The 26034-nt window shown below is 33.9% G+C and overlaps 2 protein-coding genes across 2 annotated transcripts; one reads left to right on the top strand and one right to left on the bottom strand.

Annotated features, from left to right (window-relative positions):
- The first annotated feature begins 17843 nt into the window (after positions 1-17843).
- Positions 17844-23138, top strand: LOC141671483 (3-oxoacyl-[acyl-carrier-protein] synthase I, chloroplastic-like). The gene is made up of 7 exons (XM_074477760.1): positions 17844-18489; positions 20086-20517; positions 21435-21608; positions 22047-22160; positions 22288-22389; positions 22601-22667; positions 22784-23138. The coding sequence occupies exons 1-7, from the start codon at positions 18031-18033 to the stop codon at positions 22849-22851; spliced, it is 1416 nt and encodes a 471-aa protein (XP_074333861.1). The 5' UTR covers positions 17844-18030; the 3' UTR covers positions 22852-23138.
- A 1089-nt stretch (positions 23139-24227) lies between these two features.
- LOC141673715 (acyltransferase-like) lies at positions 24228-25586 on the bottom strand. The gene has a single exon (XM_074480457.1). The coding sequence runs from the start codon at positions 25584-25586 to the stop codon at positions 24228-24230; it is 1359 nt and encodes a 452-aa protein (XP_074336558.1).
- Positions 25587-26034: the final 448 nt, after the last annotated feature.

The following is a 26034-nucleotide window of genomic DNA, read 5'->3' as shown; positions in this document are numbered from 1 at the left end:
CCAAAATGTATAGAGATTTAAAGAAGAATTATTGGTGGCCAGAAATGAAAAGGGCAATTACGGAATGGGTTAGCAAATGTTATACATGTCAGAGGGTTAAAGCAGAATATCAGAGGCCAAGCGGATTGTTATAGTCATTGGAGATTCCAGAATGGAAGTGGGAACATATTGCCATGGATTTTATAGTTGGATTACCAAGGACAAAGGTTAATCATGATGCCATTTGGGTTATAGTGGATAGACTTACCAAGTCAGCTCATTTTCTGCCTATAAATGAAAGATTTTCACTCGACAAGTTGGTCCATATATACCTAAAAGAAATTGTAGTTCGTCATGGAGTTCTAGTGTCTATCGTATCTGATCGAGATCCAAGGTTTAATTCAAGATTCTGGAAGAGTTTTCAAGAATGTTTGGGAACAAGATTGAATATGAGTATGGCCTATCACCAGCAGACGGACGGCCAAAGTGAAAGAACGATCCAGACAATCGAGGACATGCTACGTGTTTGTGCTATTAATTTCAAAGGAAGTTGGGACGAGCATTTACCCCTGGTAGAGTTTGCTTATAACAACAGTTATCACGCCAGCATTGGGATGCCACCTTATGAAGCCATTTATCGACGCAAATGTAGATCTCCAGTATATTGGGACGAAGTAGGAGAACACAAAATACTCGGACCTGAATTGGTGCAGCAGACAAAGGAAGTTGTTGAAATTATCCAGAAGAGATTAATAGCCGCACAAAATCGTCAGAGAAAGTAGGCAGACCAGTCAAGGAAGGACATGGAATTTGAAGAAGGAAGCTTGGTATTATTGAAAGTATCAACATGGAAAGGACTAACGAGGTTTGGGAAGAAAGGGAAGCTAAGCCCAAGATATGTCGGACCTTTTGAGATTTTAAAGCGCATTGGCAAAGTAGCTTATGAGTTGGCATTACCACCGCACATGGAGCACATTCACAATATTTTTCACGTATCAATGCTTAAGAAGTATAATCCAGACTCCAGGCATGTAATAGAATATGAGCCAATAGAGCTTCAGGCAGATTTGTCATATGTAGAGAGTCCGATAAAGATTCTAGAGGAGTGAGAGAAGGTATTAAGGAATAAAGTGATAAAGTTAGTAAGAATATTGTGGAGAAACCCAAAGGTTGAAGAGTCAACCTGGGAGTTAGAAAATGATATGAGAGAAAAGTACCCTCATTTGTTTTCTTAAGAGATTCTGAGGACAGAATCCTTTTAAGGGGGGAAGGATGTAATATCCGGGATATATCGTGTAATTATTTTTGCTATTAAATAATTATTATGTGTGTTCAGTATCTATTCTGTGAATTAATTGTTAAGTGTTATCGGTGTTTGGATATTTAAAAATATTATTAATTGAGTATTTTAATTTTTATATGTCCAAAATAAAATATAGATAATTTTCATATCTTCCTAATTATTTTTATGTTGATTTATGAATTTATATGAATCATATGAAATTTATAAAATCTTTTTCCGAGTATTTAAAATCTATTTTATAAAAATGGGAACCAATCAACGTCAACCGTGGTTACGTTTTTGGAACCCGAAACTCTTCCGAGAACTCCTTCCTAACCTAATTGTAATATTCCGAGCATTTTCCATGTTTTGACTTTTTCGATCCGGCGTATGGTTTGTCCTACGCGGGTCCCGGTGCAACATTTTCGATACAATATTTGTTTCGGTAAATCAATAAAACCCGTATTTTCGATAAACGGGAGCTTTTTATTAAACTATCACAATTATCACTTCGTAATACGTGTAACCAGGCGCTGAGACCAAGACCGCAGTACAAATTGTACTTATTTGGATAATTATCCCGAAAACCGATACCGTTTGGATCAGTTTTTACAAATAAACGTACCGTTTTATATCCGGAATGATCCAACGGGATACTAATTTCCCGTAAGTATAAATAGCCTTTTACCGTATTTTATTTCGTATCAAAATCATTTGCAGACAGATAATTATATAATTTTATAGAGAAAAATCATATATTCATAAACCTTTCTGAGAATCAAACCACAAATTCAAGGTGTTAGTGAAATCCGTTTGGAAAGTTGGAGTAACCAATTTGAAGGTCTCAAGGAGTACTATCAGATTCCAGGACCTGTTTTACTGCAGAATCAAAGGTTGATTTTATATAAATTTAATTATTTTCGAATTATTTTTATGAAAAATATGAATTTTTGTTCGGATGATTGTTTGTATGATTTGATGATTGCATGTAGTAGAGCTTGATTTCCTGATGATTTTGATATATTATACGTCTGATTTGGAGTTCAATAACATGCTCAAAAGTAGGTTTAATTTTCAAATTTCAGAATTAGGGTTTATAACCCGTATGAATGTTTTCAATTGAAATTTGGGGGTTTTTGATCCAGGGGTTATTAGCTGTTGATTTATAGTGGGTTGTGTTCTTTATGAAATTTGCAATCGATTGGTATATAGCTCGTTAACAGAGGATTAATGGATCGAAGGGAGTTTTTGTTTTGAAAGTTTTCGATGTTCGCCGGGAAACCGGCGATGTTCTTGGCCAATTTCCGGCCAGAACAGAGATGATTATTGAGTTTTGATTGCACAAATAAGTTGCTGGTAACCTGTAGATTAAATCTGGACAGTTTGGTGGCCTAAGGTGGCCGGAATCGTGTTCTCCGGCCACACTCCGGCGAGTCGACGGCTGGGCTGGCAAAATTGCAAACAGGCCCCTGTAGTTTTGTAGATGATGAAGTTTAGTCCCTATAGTTTGCAAAGTTTTCAAAAATAGGATTCCTGTTTATAAAATGTTTAAAAATCATATTTCCTATTTATTTTTATTATAAAAATTCATTTTTAATTTCTGAAAATTCTAAAAATTAGTATTTTAATTCTGAAAATTATTTTTAATTCAAAAATAAATCTGAATGAATTAGTTAATTAATTTCAGTTGATTTTTAATTGATTAATTGGTCAATTAATTCAAAAATTAATTGATTAATTGATTTAATTAATTATTAATTGATTTTAATTAATTATTTAATTAGATTTAATTATTTAAAAATGATTTAAAAATTCCGAAAAATAGTTTCGAGCTTTAAAATATTATTCTAAATTATTTCCAAGGCTCGATAATTATTACAAAATTGTTTCGGAGCCAGAATTGGCCAACCGAACCCTGTTTATTACCCTGAAATTGATCCTACGACCCGTATTAATTCTGAAAAATATTTAAATACCCGAAAGCATATTTATGACCCGAAACTTCGTTATAAATGATATGTCATTGATTACGTGATGTATTATGAGTTATACGTGACTTGTTGATTGACTATCGGTCTATATATTCAGTGTTTACTTGGTTATTGCATAACTTTCAATCCGTTAATCGGATTTGGGTGAAACGAAGGGTAGATAGAAGTATGTGTTGAATAAAATCCTGTGAGTTGATGATTGATAGATGCTTATCATATGTGAGCAGAAGAGGCAAGACGTAGGAAAGGGAAACAGGTAGTTGAGGAGTAAGACGATTGTGATTGGAAGCGAGTGCAGGATAGTAAGCTAATACTAGGCAAGTGTTCTGAACTTTCTCGAGATATTGTAGTACTTGATAGTCCTGTTGATATTGCCAGTGCTTTGAAGCACTGAAACCTAAACCCTGATTTCAGTTATTGTTCTTGAGCCATGAACCTTATTCTTTCTAAACCATTTATTATTGTATACCCAAACATGAACCACAAATCTACGATACTACTCCACAAGTACATACAAACTGAATACCAAACACTAAACTGAATTGCTTATATACTCAACCCATGATATCTTATGCTTTGAAAGACTAAATCCTTGAAACCCTGAAACGTTGATTCCTTTGTTATCCAATTCTTTCATTACCCAGCATCCAAGCTTTGAAATCACCTAATTGATCCTTACAAGGGTTGAAACCCTTTCATTGTTAAGTATTCACTGTTGTTAATGATTCTGATTATTGTTATTATTATTCATTCTGTTATTATGTTAGAATTGGATTGCTTTTATAAAATTGTGGACCAGATTTGTGATCAGACCATTTAATGGTCAAGTTAGGCCAATGTGTGCCTTGGATCCAGTAGTTAGAGCAATGCTGTGTGCTTTGCTCGGGGTTAGTGTGTGACTGATCAGCAGCCTAACCTTGGTTTTTAAAATAAAAATATAGTATCCAATTCTAAATCATAATCCATTATTCACTTGGTATCATAACCATATTCACTTGATGATCATTATTCTCAGTTTTGTCATTGTGACTTGCTGAGCTAGTTAGCTCATTTGTGCGATGTTGTTTATATTCTTTCCAGTTAAAAAGGAACCAGTTGGTAGCAAGGATCCCCAGCCCAGTGCGAGAGCTAGGGATTAAGGCTGTTGGAGCTGAGCTAGTAGGCTTCTTTTAGAATAATTTAAAATTGTAAACGTTTGTAATAAGTTAATACTCAGTTTGAGTTTGAATGGTTGGGATTTGATCGGTATGTAATATATTAGTGTGTTTGGCTTGTGTGCATACTTTAACCTGTTGTGATCCATGGTAGTTGATAAGTAGGGTCATTGCATATTATTATTATCTTTAATATTGTTATAAGCAGATTATAAATAAGGTATGTGTGTGGACCCCAAACTTCTGACCCAGGTTTGGAGGACGCCACAATACTACTCTCCAAATATATAACCACCAAACAACAAACACTGGAACAGAATTGTTTGAACATCCAGAACTTTTACATTCAACCATACCTTGTGACATCAAAGAACTAAACCATGTAAAATCATTGTTCATCTAATACCCGATTCTCATACAGGCTGAAGGCCATTTCTTATATATAACTTGATACACCCTCGTGGTATTCATGAATTGCATTATGCTTTTATACAAATGTTTATCACTGTTGATTATGATCTTGTTTTATTGAGTTATATTGTTTATCATATTGAACTGCTTTAGAATTGGATAGTTTTATTTATGTGGACCAGATTCGTGGTCAGACCAGATTCGTGGTCGAATTAGGCCAATGTGTGCCTTGGATCCAGTTTATAGAGCAGAGCTGTGTGCCTTGCTCGGGGTAAGTACATGACTGATCAGCAGCCTAACCTTGGTTTTAAAAATTTAAAATGAATATCCAATTCTAATGATTGTTTAACAAGAAACTTGATTCCTCTGAATCATCTCGTTTAATCATTTGATTGACCTCAGTTATTGTTATTGTGACTTGCTAAGCTAGTTAGCTCACTCTAGCGAATCTTTTTATATATTTTTTTCACAGTTAAAAAGGATATGGATGATAGTGAAGTTCCTCAGTCCAAAGTGCGAGCTAGGATTCCAGTTTGAGTTGGATCGAGCTAGTAGGAGCTTACTACGGTAGTGAGATAGTAAGATTGTAAGAATAATTTCATTATCAGTTGTAATTTGAATTAGTTGGGATTTGGTACGTTGTAACAAAAGTTAAGGTTGTGGCTTGTTTTCATACTTTAACCTGTTGCGATCCTTGGTTATGTAAAGCAGGGTCATTGCAAATAATATTTCATATACAAGTTTATATATATTGGGTATGTGTTGTGGACCCCAAACTTCTGACCCGGGTTTGGATGGCGCCACAGGTTGGTATCAGAGCTACAAGTTATAAGTCACTGAAACAAGCCTAGATTGTCGGGATTGGGTAGAGGGTTAAGATTAGGAATAGGAAGTAGAAAGATAAGTCATCGTGAGGTTGAGTGCGACTGTATAGTAGGTCTCTGGCACGGTTCATATTGCGATTTGGGATTCTTAACTTGTGACGTGATTTCTAGATAACGACAATGGCAGATCCTGATTTCCCTATATCATCTGATCGTTTGGAGCCTTCCGTTTGAGGATCGTCATCTTCTTCCAGTTTTGATTTGTACTTTGTCTTTCCATCGGTATTAATGGTATTACCTTCTGTTATGATAGTTGTGCCTCTTCAAGTTATTATATGCTATTCTACCACTTATTGATGCGAGACTACCTATTCAAGAACCTCCATTTTCTTATTCTTGTTTTTCTGTACATTCAACTACGAAGGTATCTTTTCAGTTTACTCTACACCATTATCTATACCCTCAGTTTAAAAACCTATTTTATGGAACAACAGTATTTACGAGAAGGGATGCGATAGCTATAGTAAATGGTAAGTACATGAGATATTAATAAAGGTGAGAAGGAGTTGAGAAAGAAGATTCACGTGTTCCGGAGGATAGCTGTTACCAGGTTAAAAGAAGCCATTAGTAATTAGGCCACCCATGACTAGCTTGTGGAATGGATTAGATAAATATTGAAAAGAGAGAGTTAGAGGAGATTATGGATCTGGAGTTTTCTTGAAATTAGATAATGATGTTATGACAATATGATATTTATAGTAACAAGGCCGACTTGTTGACTATTGGATAGTCTGTTCCACTTAACGATTGTAAAGTTAATGACGGGAGTATTACTAGTATGGAAGCTATGATGTGAAGCTACGAATAAGATAACGTGCAACGATAACTGAAGCTTTCGTCGATTAAGGAAGGCAAATAGACCCAATAAAGGAGAGAAGATAGATTGAAGTGAATGGACCTTTATGTGATTGTATCTTTAATTTGGTACCTTGTTATAGGTAGGAAGGACAATAACCAACTCATATAGTAAGGACAACCAGATGTGCGATTTTCAAAATTTTTAAACAAGTTTTCGAAAAAGATCTTCCTTTACAAAATTTTCTAAAAGCTTTTTTTTTGAATAAAATAAGTTTTAAACATTGGTTGTCAAGTTACTACTTGAGTTTCTTGTTTGTTAAAAGACCCGGATTACCTGGAAGGATACTGTTTCATACTTAGTATTGCTAATTCAGAGAACGAAGTAACCCGCCATTATGAAGAAGTTGATTATTCCAAACAGTAAGGTGCAAGTATTATTTGATAAGCTTAACAACAGAATCAGCATACGGAGTAACTATTCATTCAATTAATGGGACTATCAGAGTTCAAGGAATTCATTGATTTAACGGAAGCCTGAGCATGACCGAAGAAGATTGGGAAGATTTCCAGACTTTTCTAAAAGAAGAATATTATTAACAAAAGGATCGTTATGTTGAATGATTCATGGTTATTCTATATTAGAAAGAGAAAACTCGAGGTTATCTGATAAGAACGCCATTATGATCGAATTGTTAAAGTATTATACGTGTAGATACGATGTTACAGACGCACGACTTAACAAGTAAGAATTTACCATAATGCTTAGTTGCGAAGGCATGTCAGCGTACCTTCTAAAGTTGTTATATGACACAATTGGGATATGATCGAACAAGCTCGAGAGATGAATGCAAGTGAAATGTGGATGGTAACCAATGGTATCATTCTGGTCCTCATTAATACAGCGTATATTCCTTTTTAATTCCTAGAAATGTATGAACTTCTTTTCTTAATAATTTCTTTCTGATGATATCAAAAAGGAGGATAGTGCATTCTTTTTAAGTTTAATTGTTCCCCTCAAGTTTTGTTCTCTGATTGGGATAAACAGTATTATGGTGAGACGCTTTGTCAGAATAACGAAGAGTCGGGCGGGACGCCACCTAATCATGTGTTGTATGCCATATTGAATGAAAGACTGGTCATCTTAAGTACCAATGTGGTTGTCTCATTCATATTCAAATCATTACTTCTTCTTTCTGTTCAACTCAAAGTTTATTAAAATTATGAATCCTTCTAGTTGTTTCGTCGTACAATCGTTCTTTGCAAGGGTTTTTCAAATAAAAGTCAACGTATTATGAACCAAGCGGGCAAAGTTCCATCTACCTTTCATGCATGAAAAGGAAACAAGGGCATATGGCGAGGATTGTAAATCACTAGCCCTAGCCAGGGATGCACTACGAGTCAAGGGAATCTACTTCAATAAGGAATACGTCTCCGAGAACGAGAATTTGCGATTTTCCTGTGAAATATGTTATTTAAAATACGGATGTGATGACGTGAATGATTATTGCGGATACCTTATGCGTTAAAGTATTGAAAAATGTGGGAGCAATTTGATCGTTTATCTCTCAAGGTTTTGTTGATAAGATTATGACTAAAGGACTAGCAAGTCAAGCACATGTAATTAATAAATAAGTAAGTACCAATGGTGGAATTGAGATTTCTGGCAATAAGTTGTGAGGAATTGATATCATTTGAGATACGAGGATTGGACATTATTCTAAGGAATGGATTAACTATTTAAGCGTGATGCCCAGATACACCATCGTGATGGAAAATAATTCTGAAGATGCCAAATGAGAATATGACGAGGTTTAGAGGACGAAGGAAGGTAAAGAACTTGTTAGTAATGATTTAAGTTAAAAGGTTACAGTGACCAAGATGTAAGCGCTATGGCAATTATGAATAAAAGTCAGGAGCAAACATAATTTAAAGATTTTATAGTCTCAAGATATATTCCAGACAAGTTACCAATATTTCCTTCATATAGAGAAAGTGAGTTTATGATTGACTTAGCATCTGAAATGAAGCCAGTGTCCAAAGCCCCGCACAAAATGGCGCCAGACAAAATAAAGGAGTTACTAGAGCAAACGCTGGAGATGATTCAAAGAGAAAGCAACTGGACCTAACGTACCCCCTGAGATGCACCAACATGATTTGTTAATCAGGAAAATGAAAGTATGAGACTATGTGTCGACTAGCGGAAGCTCAACAAGTTTATTATCAAGAGCAAGTATCCGTTATCTCGAACTAATGATTTGTTAATCAGATGAAGAAAGCAAAGTATTTTTATAAGATTGATTTAAGACTGGGTATATTACCAATTGAAGATTGAACCTATGGACATATCAAAGATAATTTTCAGAACTAAGAACTGTTATTATAAAATTCTAGTAATGTTATTTGGATTAACTGACATACCAGTAATATTTAAACTTGATGACCAGAATCTTGAAGAAGGATCCGAATAAGTTGTATTTATGTTACTTAAAGTCAAAGGAGAACCATGTAAAGTATTTAATGATAGCTGGGAAGTCGAAGAAGAAAGAAGTTGTATGAAAAGTTTACAAGGTGAAAGCTTTAATGGCAAGGAGTATAATTCTTAACATAAATAGTCAGTGAGGAGGAGACCGAAGGGGATCCAGTAGAAATTAAAGATAGTATGAATAAAGAAAGACCAAAAGCACCAACAAAAGTAAGAAGTTTTATTATTAGCCAGTTATTATCAAAATTTGTTCAAGATTTCTTGGAAGTTGCAATACTTTTGATGAAGTTAACCAGAAAAAGCAAGAAGTTTATATGAAATAGAGAAGGGTGAAGAAAGTTTTGCGGAGTTAAAGGAAATAATGGTTACAACACCTGCTTTATCACTTTGGAAAATATCTAGGAGATTTGGTAATTTATGGTGATACTTCTTACGAGGGAATAGGATGTGTGTTGATGCAGCACAATAAAATTACTGTATATGCATCTAGGCAACCGAAACCTTATGAGCAGAAGTACCCTACTCATAATTGGGAATTAATAATAATAATAATATTCGCTTTGAAAGATTGGGAAACATTATATGTATGGAGAAAGATGTGGGATATATATACGGACCATAAGAGTTTGAAAGTATGTATTCACGAGGAAGAGCAAATGTAGTGGAAAGCGATAAGCAAAAAGGAGAGAACGAACATGGAAACTGCACCGGAAGAATGATTTATAGAATTTTAGAAGTTGGAATTGGAAGTCAAAGTTCATGATCCAAAAGGAGCAAGAATGGATAGTATGACCTTTCAGTCGAAGTTGTTAAGAGAAGTAAAAAAAAGATATCAAAAGAAGATAATGGATCAAGATGTTAACAGTTTAATGAGAGGAAATTTATGCACTCAAAAGAATGATCACGGTACCCTCAGATTTTCTTTCAGAACTTGGATGCTACGAGTGGCAGAATTAAGGAATGAGATCCTAAAGGGAATTTACAATCCTAAGTATTTAATCCGTTCAAGAAATACCAAAATATTCAGAAGTTTAAAGAAGAATATTGATAGCCGAGTATGAAAAGGAAATTCCACAATGGATCAGGAGGTGTTAGGCATATTAAATAAGTAAGGCAATTATAAGAGGCCTAGTGGATTATGGCAACCATTAGAAATACAGAATAGAAATAGGAGTATATTATTCTGGATTTTATAGTCAGATTACCAAGAACGAAAGCAAACCACGATGCTAATTAAGTTATGGTGAGCGAGTTGGCTAAATCAGCTCATTTCTTGCCCATTAACGAAAGATATTTACTGGATAAGTTGATTCACATGTATTTGAAGGAAATAGTAATTTGTCGTGGGGTCCCTGCATCTATTGTATAAAGTCAAGATCCACGATTCGATTCAGGATTTTGCAAAGGTTTTCCAAAATGTTAGGCACCAAGTCAAATATGAGTACAGCTTATCGTCCGCAGGCTGACGGCCAAGAGCGAGAAAATGATCCAAACAATTGAAACATGTTACGTGTTTATGCCATTGATTTCAAAGGAAATTGAGGTAAACATTGCCCTTAGTAGACTTTGCTTACAACAACATCTATCGTGCCAGTATTGGGATGCCGCCATATGAAGCTCATTATGAACGTAAATGTCGATCACCAGTATATTGAGATAAAGTTAACAAACGTGAAATATTTGGACTAGAGCTGCTACAACAGATAAAGGAAGCTAACGAGATTATTTAGAAAAGGATAAGTGCCACGCAAGATTATTAAAGGAAATGTGTAGATCAAGCTAAAAAGAGTACAAATTTAAAGAAGAAGATTTAATATCGTTAGCAATGTTACCGTGAAAAAGGGATCATCCAGGATTGGAAAAGGAAAGAAAGTTAAGTCTGAGATATGTTGGACCTTTTGAAGTTTCGAAATATATCGATAAAATAGCATACGAATTAGCGTTACCCAGCATGGGTAGCATATCCATAATGTTTCTATGTGACAAGGTTAGAAAATTATGATATAGAATTTTAGACATGCGATAGGATATGAGCCGATAAAACTTCAGGCAGAATTATCCTATGTTGAGAATCCAATAGAGACTGTAGAAAAGAAAGAAAAAGTATTAAGAAAGAAAGTTATAAAGTTAGTAAGATTATTGTGGACACCAAAGGGTTGAAAGGATAGCCCAAGGTTTAGAAAGTGATATAAGTGAGATACTGCCCTGAGTGATTTGCTTAAGTGATTCTGAGGACATAATCCTTTTAAGGGGGGAAGGATGTAATATCCGGGATATAACGTGTAATTATTTTGTTAATAAATAAATATTATGTGATTATTATATGAATTTTTGGTGAATTATCTGTGAAGTGGTATCTGTGTTTGGATATGTAAAAATGATATAATTTGAGTATTTTAATTTGTATAAGTCCAAAATAAAAAATAAATAATTATGATATTTTTCTATCAAATTTTATGTTGATTTATGATTTTATAAATGATTTATGGATTAAATAAATTATTTTTCCGAGTATTTATAAATTATTTTGTATAATCGGGAACCAGCCGACATCAACTGTTTTTACGTTTTTATAACCCAAAACTCTTCCGAAAACTCCTTCCTAACCTAATTGCAATATTCTGAGCATTTTCCATGTTTTGACTTTTTCGATCCGGCGTACGGTTTTTCCCGTGCGGGTCCCGGCGCAATATTTTCGATACAAAATTCGTTTCGGTGAATCAATAAAACTCGTATTTTCAATAAACGGGATCTTTTTATTAAACTATTATAATTATCACCTCGTAATACGTGTAACCAGGCGCTGAGACCAAGACTGCAGTACAAATTGTACAGATTTGGATAATTATCCCGAAAACCGGTACCGTTTGGATCTGTTTTTATAAATAAACGTACTATTTTATATCCGGGATGATGCAACGGGATACTAATTTTCCGTAATTATAAATAGCCTTTACCGTATTTTATTTCGTACCGGAAACCATTTGCAAACAGTATTTACAGAGAAAATACTATAATTATATTTTGTTCTTCGTAATCAAGCTCAAATCCGGAGGCGTTATCAATATTGGATTTTGGCGTGCTTATACTCAAAACGAAGCTGTTGATTTGTACTATGAGAATCTTTCATCAAAACCACTTCAGAATCAAGTGGTAATTCTCTACAAACTGTTTTTAATTCGAATTATTAATGATTTAAATTATGAATTTTTATACGGATGATTGTTTGAATGATTTGATGCTTGCATGTTGTAGAGTTTTTTATGCTGATCATTTTGGTATATTATACTTCAAATTTGGAGTTAAATAACATGGTTAAATTTGAGTTTGATCTTCGGATTATATAAATTAGGGTTTTTAATTATTTTGAATGTTCTTGATCAGTTTTTAGGTATTTCTTGATTAAGGGTTATTTGCTGGTTTCGTTACAAGGGTTGTGTTCCTTGTTGAATGTGGAGTCGATTTATGTATATTTGTGTAACAACTGATTCCTGGAAAACCCGTAATCGAGCTCGCCGGTTTTTATTCGAGCTCACTGGAGTTCTATTGAGTTTCGCCGAAAAACACCGTTCAGGGGTTATAAACCCGAACTGAACCCATTTCTGAGTTGCTGCTGTGTTAAGGAATTGATTGGAGTGTAGAAACAAATCAAACAATTCCGTATTTGTCTGAATTAGCCTCGCCGGATTCTTTTTCGGCCGTCGTGTTCTTCAAAACCTAGGTGACCCATTCGGGTCAATTTTGACCCGGGGTTTGACCCGGTTTTGATCTAGATTTTTGGTAAAATCAATTCTTGCTCCCTGTTTTAGCACTTTAGCCCCCAAAGTTTCCAGAACCTTACAAATTCTGGATTCCTGTTTTGAATTCTTTCAAAATTCAGATTTCTTTTTATAAATTATTTTCAAAATTGTTTTTAATTTCCTAAAATTCCAAAAATCATTATTTTAAATTCTAAAAATAATTTTTAATTCAAAAATAAATCTAAATTACTTCATTAATTAACTTTAATTATTAATTAATTAATTAATTAATCAATTAATTTAAATATTAATTGATTAATTAGTTTAATTATTTATTAATTAATTTTAGTTAATTATTTAATTGGATTTAATTATTTTTAAATGATTTAAAAAAATTTTGAAAAATAGTTTCGAGCTTTAAAATATTATTTTAAATTGTTTTCAAGGCTCGATAATTATTATAAAATTATTCTGAAGCGATATTTGGCCAACCGAACCCTGTTTATTGCTTTAAAATTGATCCAACGACCCGTTTTGACTCCGAAAAATGTTTTAAAAATCGTATTAAATATCCGAAAGACTGTTTATGACCCGAGACTTACTTATAAATGAAATTTCATTGATTGTTTGACGTGTTATGTGTTATATGTGACTCGTTTGTTTAGTTGTCGGACTATGTGATCAGTGTTTACTTGTTTGTAGCATAACTATTAATCCGTTAATCGGATTTGGGTGAAACGAAGGGTAGATGAAACCTTATGACGTCCATGTGGCGATTAGAATAATGTAAGATAAATATTGATAGATACTTATGATGCCTAGCAGAGTAGACAAGGCGTAGAAAAGGGAAGCAGGTGATCAGTGAATAGAGACAAGGCATAGAAAAATAGACGAGTGGTTGTTGAATATAGTCATTAGACAAGTACAAGTGAAGTTGGAATCGATTGTGATAAGGCAAGTACTCCTAAACCTTTTTCGAGATATAATGCAAATGTTTCTAAATTCTCTCGTGAAACATTGTTAAGTATTCAAAATAGCTCTGTTTTATATTGTAAGTACTTTGAATCATTCAGCCTTGAACCTGAGCCACATCCTTTGATCTTTAAGTCGTAAGCCTTATTCTTTGTAAACCATCCTTTGTTGATTTCCAGATACTAAAACACACAAATATGATACTACTCTCCAAATATATAACCACCAAACAACAAACACTGGAACAAAATTGTTTGAACATCCAGAACTTTTACATTCAACCATACCTTGTGACATCAAAGAACTAAACCTTGTAAAATCATTGTTCATCTAATACCCGATTCTCATACAGGCTGAAGGACATTTCTTATACATACCTTGATACACCCTCGTGGTATTCATGAATTGCATCATGCTTTTATACAAATGTTTATCACTGTTGATAATGATCTTGTTTTATTAAGTTATATTGTTTATCATATTGAACTGCTTTAGAATTGGATAGTTTTATTTATGTGGACCAGATTTGTGGTCAGACCAGATTCATGGTCGAATTAGGACAATGTGTGCCTTGGATCCAGTTTATAGAGCACAGCTGTGTGCCTTGCTCGGGGTTAGTGCGTGACTGATCAACAGCCTAACCTTGGTTTTAAAAATTTAAAATGATTATCCAATTCTAATGATTGTTTAACAAGAAACTTGATTCCTCTGAATCATCTTGTTTGATCATTTGATTGACCTCTGTTATTGTTATTGTGACTTGCTGAGCTAGTTAGCTCACTCTTGCGAATCTTTTAATATATTTTTACAGTTAATCATGATATGGATGATAGTGAAGTTCCTCAGTCCAAAGTGCGAGCTAGGATTCCCGTTTGAGTTGGATCGAGCTAGAAGGAGCTTACTACGGTAGTGAGATAGTAAGATTTTAAGAATTATTTCATTATCAATTGTAATTTGAATTAGTTGGGATTTGGTACGTTATAATAAAAGTTAAGGTTATTGCTTGTTTTCATACTTTTACCTGTTGCGATCCGTGGTTATGTAAAGCAGGGTCATTACAAATAATATTTCATATACAGGTTTATATATATTGGGTATGTGTTGTGGACCCCAAACTTCTGACCCGGGTTTGGAGGGCGCCACATGCAGCCTGTCTGGAAAAATTCTGATGAATCTTGTTTTGTCCATAATTTGAGTTCTACTCGTCAGAATTAGGCGATTTAACTGCCCGCGCGAAGCTAACGAGATTCTCTACAACTTGACAATGGCCTTTGCTTCCAAATCTGCTCACATTTCATCATATTTCCTTTAAAAGCTCATTTCTTCATTTAACTGATACTTGAAATGCAATAACACAAAAATACATCAAAATACCAACAACTTGAGTCCAAAACACCAATTTAAGCTTGTAATAAAGCGTTCCAAGTGGATATAAAATCCACTTATCATAATATTTAATTCGTAGTTCAGTACGTTTACCTTAAGAAACTTTACGTTAATGAAAAGATGGAGGTCTTGAATGATCACTACGTAGCTCGTCGCTGGAACGATCTACGCCTTGAAGGTATCCACATGAATGATCGCCCGGATGATGGGTGTGTACTAGCACGTTCTGGAGGCCGCCTTCTTGCTCTCTCTATCTCTCTTCAAGCTGCTAGGGTCTATGTTTTATCAAATAAAACGTGAAACCTAATTCTATTAGAAAAAGATATTATATAGACAAGAGCTAATGGGCCTCCAACCCTAAACTGAATTTTAGAGTCATTATTATTATTAAATTCGAAATTATAATTATTGTATTATTAAGTCTCACTTAATCATCCAATAACTTAATTTCAGATTTAATATTAAATTCGAATTTCCTATTTATTTAATTAATTAAGTCACACTTAATTAATAACAAATAATTCGAATAACTTACATTTAATTTAAATCCGAATTTAAATTAAATAATCCTTCAATCATTCTTTGTGCGACCCTTTAGGTTATTATTACGTTGGCAACAATTTTAAATCTAATTTAAAATCATAAACAATGAGCGACATCTAGTAATACATCATTGTTACCCAAGTAATAATAATTAAATCGGTGATCAATTAAACCTTTCGTGAATAATGTACAATGTAATATAATCTCTTTAGCCTTATATTATAGATCAAACTCGAGGTATGCATTGTGTCATCCTCTGTTAACGTTCGATCCTTCTTTCTTTGATCAATGAGTAAACTATTAAACAAATTAGTATTTGAGCACGCCCATGCATTTTATAGTCTTACTTAATCAAGAGGCCAATAATATCACTCCTTTAATAAAGGAGGGCTAAATCCCATCTAGATCATTCATATTTCTCATACGATTCATAATGTACCCAATGTCTACTTTTATTATTACCCGATCAAGGATAACTTTTAATAGTATCAAAGTATATTAATTCTCGTATGGAAATATAATGATTTCAGGTCAAAAGACCAATACATCATTATCACTGTGAGATTAACTTATGACACTATAAACATGTAGTATCTCACAACGGGTCAATCCAACACCATGTATTTAATACATATGCATGTGTTTTGACTTTAATATCACCATACCTATGATCAATGAGATGTGATCATCAGCCAACAAACACACTAGTCTCAATGTATTCATTATCGTCCCTTAACAATAATACTTGATTAGGGACCTTTAGAAATATCAATACTATTCTCATAATCTCAATTCTAAGTCACGTAGTTAGAGATATAAATTTACATATCATATTTAAAGGACATTTATTAATCTAACATCTTATCGCAGAAAATAAAGATATAATAAATTACTAAAGAATAATCCATATAATCATAATTAATAATACAAATGTTTCATAATGTAAATATAATAGTGTTGTCTCTAGGGTACAAACACTAACATAGTATAGATATAAAAATGACTTAAAAGCCTTTTCGACTTGCTCTCGTTCTCTTTGTAGCCACGGTACTGTGCAATAATTTAAAAGACTTTATCAAGAACTAACTTAAAACATGCACAGTTTGTTTTTAAATTATTTTAAAATTATTTACAAAACTATGACTTTTTTAATTTTTTTATGCAAAGAGAAGTTTTTTTGCAAATCGATGCAATCTCGACGGGTGTATGCAACTCTGTGCACAATGTCGAATGCAACAAAAAAACTCGATACTACTAGTTATGTATATGATTGATTTTGGTTGTATCGTATATTCACAAATATTTTCACAATATAGTAAATGACAAAGGAAACATAGAATAAGTAGTATTTTTTTTATTTTTCTAGGTTTTAGTTATAATACATCTATAAAATATTTAGGCTCATAACAATAAGTTTTAAGTAATAATACTCTTAAAAGATTATAAAATAACTAAATAACAAAACCTGACCATTATATCGAAAATATATTTTAATTAAAGTAGATTTGTAGAATAATTAGTTTCGTATATGTTTTAGTTTGAAGAAGTTTTTAAATAATTTGTCATGTATATATTTTTATTAAAATACACTTGTGAAATAGTCTGTCCATAATAATAAGTTCTAAATAATAATATTTTTTTTGATAAAAAATTATAATACTCTTAAAAATTATTTTATAAAATAATTAGCTTATGAATATGTGTTTGTATTCATTTAGGTGCAAAATAATAAAACCAATTAAAAAAATCAACTTATTGTACTAATCAACTTACCGATCAAATCGTTTTATCTATTAACATATATCGTAAATGCCTCAAATTAAATATTTACTGCATTACAAGTCTTTAACTTAATAATATAATTATAAAACTGTTAACAAATAGAGGCGACCCAATTTTGTTTTTAACAAAAAAAGTTTAATTTTTTTATTAACGGATTGAGTTGACAAAAGAATTTTTATCAAATAAAAACTGTATTTGAATTTGAATTCGTTAACGAATTAAGCTGCACTCAATTTTTATCCAATAAAAACGAGTCGAGCTCTTAGCGAACCGTTCGTGTAAATTAATATTTAATTTTAAAAAAAGGTTAAACACATTTGAATCAACTTGTATTATGAGTTTTTGAAATTCAAATTTTAATCTATCATTTTTAAACAATTCAAATCGTGAATTAAATATTAGGACGAATATTATTAAAAATGAGAATACTGGGGTAAAGCCGTGATCGAGTCCAGTATCCAGTTCACTTCTGTACATTAGATCCCCAAATCCTTTGCCCGTCACGTAATATCACTCACACTTCCTGTACTACCTGTCTTTACACCCCCCCTCTGCATACACACACAAATCATTTTCAATCCCAATCCAGATATATTACATATCTATCTATCTATCAATCTTTCACCATGCAAGCTCTACAATCATCACCTCTAAGACTACGAGTATCCCCACTTGACCCTCTTCGCAAACCCACCTCCGGCGCCGCCGCAATCACAAATGTCCGGCCACCTCACAGGAAATCATTCATCATGGCTGCAACAAGCACCGCTTCAGCCCCAAAAAGAGAAACAGATCCAAGTAAGAGAGTGGTGATTACAGGAATGGGATTGGTGTCTGTGTTTGGGAATGATGTAGATACTTATTATGATAAGCTTCTTGCTGGTGAATCTGGTATTGGCTTGATTGATAGATTTGATGCTTCTAAGTTTCCTACTAGATTTGGTGGTCAAATTCGTGGGTTTTCTTCTGAGGGGTATATTGATGGCAAGAATGATAGGAGGCTTGATGATTGTCTCAGATATTGCATTGTTGCTGGTAAAAAGGCTCTTGAAAATGCAGATCTTGGTGGTGATAAGAGATTTAAGGTTTGCCTTTTTTTTTTGGTTTTGTGGGTTTTTTTTTAAAAATTTGATTGTGAATGTTTTGTTGAATTTATGGATTTTTTTTTGTGGTATTTGATTAGTGTTTAGTGGAAATTGTAGCAATGTGATGAAATGTTTGTTCTGTTTGTGTTTTGATTATTAGTAGAGTCGAAAAACGGGTATAGGAATTAGAACTCATGAGTCCTATTGATTAGGTCTTCAGAGCATTGGTTTTGCCTAGGCTAGTGGCACATGCTGTTGCTTTCTTGTAATCTTTGAGTGTTTAAAGATCAAGTGCTCGAATGAGAAATCTTAAAATAAGTAACTTATGACTTAAGATGAATAAGTGACTTGGAAGTAATAAGTATATTAAAAATTATAAGTTATATAAGTGTTTGGATAACCTTACTTGAAATTCAGAATTATTTTTACTTAAATAAATTAAAATAAATATTTTTTATATACAATTATCTTAATTCATGAGTTTTGAATTAATATAATATTTATAAACACATATTTTAAAATTAAAGTTAATAAAAGAATTAAAAATCAAAATAAGTTGCGAAAAAATACGTCGTTGCTAACATTGAACTTATCAGCTTATAAGTTGTAAATTCGACTTATAAGTTGAGTCGACAAACACTCGTCGATAAGCTGTTACAGACTTATAAGCTATAAGTAGCTTATAAGTTGTCAGGAAAACAAATAATCTTTTAAAATTCTTTGTTTCCGGGTCTGCAGGAGTGTGGTTTTCACTTTATAGAGTTGTAGTGAGTAGATATGCAACTTTAATTTTTTGTTGAATATGTCACATGTTGTAATTGTGTGTTTTTGTGATTTGTTAACTTTTTATATGTACGTGTACATCTTACGTTTTTAGACCTTGTGTACATGTTACCCTACTTGGGTCCTGCTCGCTACAAGCGGGATACACCGACTATGTTGGCATGGTTAGTGTGTGTGTATTTAATTGAGACCCATGCACTTGTATCTTATGCAATCATATATAGGATGTTTTGAATTTGCTTGTTGAGATTAAGTTTTTTATGCCTTCAAGGTACCCTATCTGTTTAGTAATTTTGGATAAGCTATCACTTCTCTGATGGCTTGTCAAAAGATGTAGGCTTTCCTGCTTCATTTGGACATAACTCCCCTAATTGGGATACTTGGTGCGTACTGAAAGCCTCTGCGGTTACTATTGTCAGTTTGTGTTAGTTGTTATTTGTCATTGTATAGTTATACGTAAAAGTTTACCCTCTGAAATTCATTCTGGTAGATATGGATGGGATTACAGTCGAGCTATTATTCAATTTTATAAGTATCGTGTATATTAAATATAACCACATAAGTTACGTTAATCAAACACAATAACTGTGGTCAATGTTTAAGTAAAATACATATAGAACTATTCTTTTTGTTTGTATATCTCTAAAAAGTGATGTTTTGTTCAATGAATATCTGTAGTAAAAGTTAATTAGATCACATCTCCTTTTGGTAGGATGACCGTCTCCACTTTCTGGTTAATTCATTTATGATATTTTTGCTTGTCAATAACAATGTTCAGATTTTTTACTTATATATGTTTATCTGGTCTTTTAGGTTGACAAGGAGCGTGCTGGTGTACTTGTTGGAACAGGGATGGGTGGTCTTCAAGTATTTTCTAATGGTGTTCAGGCTTTAATCGAAAGAGGTCACAGGAAAATTACCCCGTTTTTCATTCCGTATGCCATTACAAACATGGGGTCCGCATTGCTTGCAATTGATCTTGGCTTCATGGGACCAAATTATTCAATTTCTACTGCTTGCGCTACATCTAATTATTGTTTCTATGCTGCTGCCAATCACATCCGGAGAGGTGAGGCTGATTTGATGATCGCTGGTGGAACTGAAGCTGCTATGATACCTATTGGACTCGGAGGATTTGTTGCATGTAGAGCATTGTCTCAGAGAAATGACGATCCAAAGACTGCTTCTAGGCCATGGGACAAAGACAGAGATGGCTTTGTTATGGGAGAAGGAGCTGGTGTTTTGGTAAGTTTTCTTATAATTCTTTTTGTAGTTTGTTCGAGCTTCCTCATATAAAAATATCTTTCGATGGTCCCTTGTTATGTTTGAATTTCCGATTTATTAGGTAATAACAGTTGCATAGGGCTAATAACTGATGCCTACTGCTTGTAATACTTTAGTTCTGATCATTCTGATCCTTGCACAATATGTTGCTGTAAGTTTCCTCTATTGTGCAATCTTCTAGATGATAGCTTAGGTGAAGCTTTTTGTAATTTATCCTCTTATTGTAGAGATATGGCCCTATCAGATATGTAATAAGCTTTACATGTGTGGTCTTGAGATTAACAATTTGAGAATAAATCTATAAAGAAACAAAAGAATAAAAACTGTTAACTTTCTTTCATGGTTTAAATTTGGTAACCGAGGTAGCTACGTGAAAACATCTTTACTCATTTCTATGATTTGTGAACTATTAAGGTGAAAATTAATGTGTTCTGTGGGCGATAGTTTGTACTTCTGATCTCATATTGTTTTTCATTATCTTTTTTATGTTGTGGGGCAATTATATCTATTTTCTAATCATCTAATGTTCTATTTACTGTATGTTTTTTGCCTAATTAGATTGTCATGTTACCATTTTCTGTGATACTTTTGCCTTTTGACACCATATTTAGACTGCAAACTCTTCGAAAGTATTGACAAAACAAAAGAAATAAATTGAATTTTTTCTTGGGTCCACACTACAACAGCTTACCTACTCCCAGGAATAGAGGCATGGTTTGCGTACATGCAACCCTATGAGACCCTGTTTTCAAGTGGTACTTGTTTAATTTTATGTGGTTTGTTAGTATTATGGGTTAAAGAGTTGATGTATTGTTCTAAATAAAGTTGTATCTAGTATCGGCTTTGGTTTAATATCTGAAAATTTAAATATTTGGTAGGTAATGGAGAGTTTGGAACACGCCATGAAACGAGGTGCACCAATAATTGCAGAGTACCTGGGAGGTGCAGTTAATTGTGATGCCTATCATATGACCGATCCGAGATCTGATGGGCTTGGTGTTTCGTCATGCATTCAAAACTGCCTTCGGGATGCTGGAGTGTCCCCGGAGGAGGTAATTGATGTCCTTTTGCATTCCAGATGTTTGATTTTGTCATCATTATGTATATTCTGATACTGCAGCCTGATAAAAATTACAAATTAAACACAAGTATTAGTTGAAAAGTTTGATGGGGAAATCCATATGGTATCAGTGTTAAATGTTTGCCTTTCTCTCAGTTCTTCCTCTCTAAATTTAAACACTCAAATTTCAAATCTTGGATGTGTTGAAAACCTAGAGGATAACCTTTGTCATGCTTATCTGTCTTGTTGTTTGTCAAAATTGTACAAATTAAATGACATTGTGTGTTTTCAATCAGTGAAATAATTCTCTTCCTTGAATTTCTTATACTTCATTCTTACAACATTTTCTAGATATCTTACGAGGAATAGAGTTGAAATGTATTTTGTCACCCGTTGATCAACTCACCGATCTTCGCTATTATGATTACAGGTTAACTACATAAATGCACATGCAACTTCCACTATAGTTGGTGACCTTGCTGAGGTAAATGCTGTTAAGAAAGTATTCAAGAACACTTCAGGGATTAAAATGAATGCAACCAAGGTGAAATCTCTCTCCCAACCAACCCACATATTTACTCTTTTTGGCATTTCATTGAAGTACTGAAAATATTCTATACTAGTATTTTCTCTCTTAGTATTCTTAACTTCTTGTTTTCGCTTTTCTTCAGTCTATGATAGGCCACTGCTTGGGGGCTGCTGGGGGTTTGGAGGCCATCGCTGTAATTAAAGCCATTACTACTGGGTGGTTACATCCCTCAATTAATCAATTTGTACGTGATACTTCTGACTCTAGATTTTGCTATTTATTTTATTGCTAGTGTGACGTCCTAAACATCATTGAAGTATTGGTTTTACATTTGGTCATTTCTACACTTTTGTAAGCCCATTTCTGATAAAGATTCCTCTTTTAATATGCATATGGATTGCTTTGTTATTCATTTACTTAATTGTCATAATGGGATCGTCATTTGTATGTTGCAGAACTCTGAGCCTTCGGTGGAGTTTGACACCGTTGCAAATCAGAAACAACAACATGCAGTAAATATTGGTAAGTCTTTTGCGCCACTGTTTTTTCTTTTCTGTTTTCACAACCTTGCACATCTTTATTACGATATGTAGTGCAAACATATGAGTTTTGCCTGATTTGAAACTGTATGCTCACAGGCATCTCAAATTCATTCGGATTTGGCGGACACAACTCAGTTGTGGCATTTTCTGCATTCAAGCCATAAATTAGCACATCTTTCATTGTATGTAGCTTATGTAGCCATAGCAATTGGTTCTTACCTTTAATTTTATCCTTTCTTTTGGAGGCTGCGGACGTAGGTATCCCATTGTATCTTTTCCTGAGTCAAGATTTCTGTGTTGCTCTGTTTTTTAAACAATGAGTAAGACTAGGCATGAAACGTCATCCAGTTTTGATTTTTCTTTTTTGGTCATTTCTAGTTTTGTTTTGTCAAATGGATAGTCAGAATGTTCTGTCCTTTTTTTTTTCACTTGACTTAGATTGAGTTCTTCATATGGTATATAGTTTGTACCCTTTGTAGTGGTGAATAGGTAATATGTTCTCAAGAATGTTGAGAACATAAATAGCAATTGCAAGGCAAATGTTTCCTCTCAATTGCAAGGCAAAGGTTATTGGTTCAATTCACTCACTTTCATACATCTGCACATGACATGCCTCAACCCCGAAAAAAGTACCCTCAAGACTAAGGCTAGATTTACTTTCATACGTTAAACTTTCAAGTGTTTTTTATGCACAGGTTTATTCAAATGAAAACCCACGACACTTGCACAGTATAATGTTGGGTTACAAACTCCACTACTCTGTCAAAATAATAGATGTTTCAATAACTAAAAAGTAAGTAATTTGGCAATTTAACGAAGGCAAGAACTGGTTAGCAATGGGTTTGTTAAATTTGTAAAAGTTGGATTCCCATTTCGGACAGGTTCATACCGCCAAAGATCAACAAGGAAGGTTTATGTTTTTTGAGTTTTTATAAAGGTATTCTGTATTCTAAAACGATTCTTGTTGTCTACGAACTGACAAGTGATGAATCCCGTTTGTAATATGGGTCCTATAGAAATTAGAAAGTCCATCTCTAGTTTGGTTCTTGCTTTATAATGGAGTTTCTTTATATACATTTCTCTCTTTGTACAGTCTACACTTCTTTAGTTAGGTTCTTGATTTAAATGGAGTTTCTTTATAATTGTGTTCTTTTGCATTGTCTACACTTGCACTGATTCTTAAATTATTAGATTTTGTAATGAAGTGTGTTTATATGCTAGTGTTTTTAAACCATTACTTGCAGTTCCTGCGATTTATGTTGGACATATATCAGGTAGATTTTTCTTTCTTTCTTTCGTTGGCTGCATCCGAAGTGATCTTGCATCGCGATTTTCTCGAAGAGGTTGGAGAACTACTAGGATCTTTAACTCCCTCATCACATAATATGTTGCAGACCTGTATAAATCTCACATAATATGTTACAGATGAATAAAGTCAAATTGCATAAATCATACAAATCTTTTCTAAATTTCTAAGATTGAAATATTTTTATCAAATGGTAATAATAATAAGACATGAATATTTAATAAACAGAGCTTCTTAATGATAGAAAGAAGCATAGGTAATCAGCTCTTTGTCAGCTCGAAAATTTTTCATGTCTTCCTTTTCGAGACCTAAAATGACCTTTATACCATCCCCATTTGGAGTATCCATCATCGTGAAGATATTGACAGCCGGTGCATCGACAACGCTGGCATTAACCGGCCTTCCCCAGCCAAAATCCAACCGATCATACAATGGGAAATTACAAATGCTGCTAACAACATAGAGCTTGTAATTATCTTTTGCATACTTTTCAATTAGTTGCAAGAATCCTTTTCGCACTAAGCTCTTTATTCCTGTAAGCTGTTTCTTCTCTTTTCTCATTTGGCCGATTAATGAGTGTAACTCTGTCTCATTCATAGTATTTGCTGAAATGTGAGTAGGACTCATCAGATTGCCAACACTTGTTTTAGGCAGTGGCGGATCAATCAGACGCCGCATATTTATAGCCTGAAACAATACAGAAAGAGGATAGGCCCCAGAGTTTGATGTAGCTGCAGCAGCTAGAGCGCATCTGTAGAGGAGTGCGGTCACAAGCTCATTTCGTGTGTAATTTTGGTTTGCTACTACACCATGTAATTTGTCTTGCTTTTCCTGGTAGGCCTTGAGTTCTGCAATCTTAGAGTTATAAAACAGCATCTCTGCTGTGATCCAATTCTTTTCAGAAATCAAAATATCAGTCGCAACAAAACCATCATCATAAGAATTGGGTAGAAGCCCCTGCACAAAACATGGAGCAAGTTGTGCTAGATTTTCCACATCACCGGGGTTGCGTGATACGCTTGCCCAATAACTAAGGAATGATAATAAAGTGCTAGCATCAGCAATACGGTGCGAGAGGCACACTGCTATAGCTATTCCTCCGCAAGAACAATGGTTTAGCTGAACAAGCACTAAAGGAGAACTGGACACTTTGTCCCATATTGAGCAAGGTGGAAAGAGATGACCAAAGCCTTCTTCTTCATCCTTGACCGGAGCTTTTTCCAAAATCTCAGACAAATTGCATGCTATCTGGACTTCAAGAAAGTTAATGCCTTGGTCACTGCATTCAACGTAGGATCCTGAGGAACCTAGCCTACCAGCAAAGGGATAGTACTTGGAAAGTGTCTTGGACAAAGAGATCTTGAGTAGATTTGCTATGGAGGTTGTATAATCAGATGGTTGAGGATTGGAATAGAAGAGTACCAATGGCATGTATATATTTGGGTTCATGCGATCATGGGAAGGAAGTTTGTAGTGTTTGAGATTCAGGGGTGTGGGAGAATCAGGTTTAACGTTGGTTATTGATCTGGAGATGACATGCATCTGCCTTCTCGATATCAATGATGCCCGAAGTATTAGTCCTTTAATTGTCATATTGTATCTTGTGGTAAGTTGCAAATCTAAAATAGATTTGCTCAAAGGGAAGCTCAGGGTGCAACTTGAACACCTAAAATAAATAGGTAAACGTGGCATAGTTTTATCAGTCCTCAGGGGCCTGCAGGTATCAGTTTCTTAAACTATCTGTTTGTATCATTTGGCTAACCATGACAGAGACATCCCTAGAAACAAAACTATTTGTCTGCAATCCCTAGAAACAAAAAGACCACCAATGTAAGTTCTTAATCAGATCTTACTCAGAATAGTTTCATTTATAATACTTAGTATAAATATGCTAGACGGCTTTTAATATTTACTTCATACAAACAATGATTACTACACTAGCCTTTGGTTTTAGGGAGTAGAGTACCGAATACTGTATGTTCTGTTTTACTATGTTTTTGTAATATCTTAAACCGAACATATTGCAGAACATAGAGTACTC

This window comes from Apium graveolens, chromosome 7 (assembly GCF_009905375.1).
Source record: "Apium graveolens cultivar Ventura chromosome 7, ASM990537v1, whole genome shotgun sequence".
NCBI classification, from domain to species: Eukaryota; Viridiplantae; Streptophyta; class Magnoliopsida; order Apiales; family Apiaceae; genus Apium; species Apium graveolens.
This window is presented reverse-complemented; position numbering and strand designations above follow the sequence as displayed.

Excerpts from the sequence above, each read along its gene's own strand:
- LOC141671483 (XM_074477760.1), top strand. The coding sequence starts at position 18,031 with ATGCAAGCTCTACAATCATCACCTCTAAGACTACGAGTATCCCCACTT. Across the intron at positions 22,161-22,287 it reads TTAAAATGAATGCAACCAAG|TCTATGATAGGCCACTGCTT; the intron begins GTGAAATCTCTC and ends GCTTTTCTTCAG. Across the intron at positions 22,390-22,600 it reads ATCCCTCAATTAATCAATTT|AACTCTGAGCCTTCGGTGGA; the intron begins GTACGTGATACT and ends TGTATGTTGCAG.
- LOC141673715 (XM_074480457.1), bottom strand. The coding sequence starts at position 25,586 with ATGACAATTAAAGGACTAATACTTCGGGCATCATTGATATCGAGAAGG.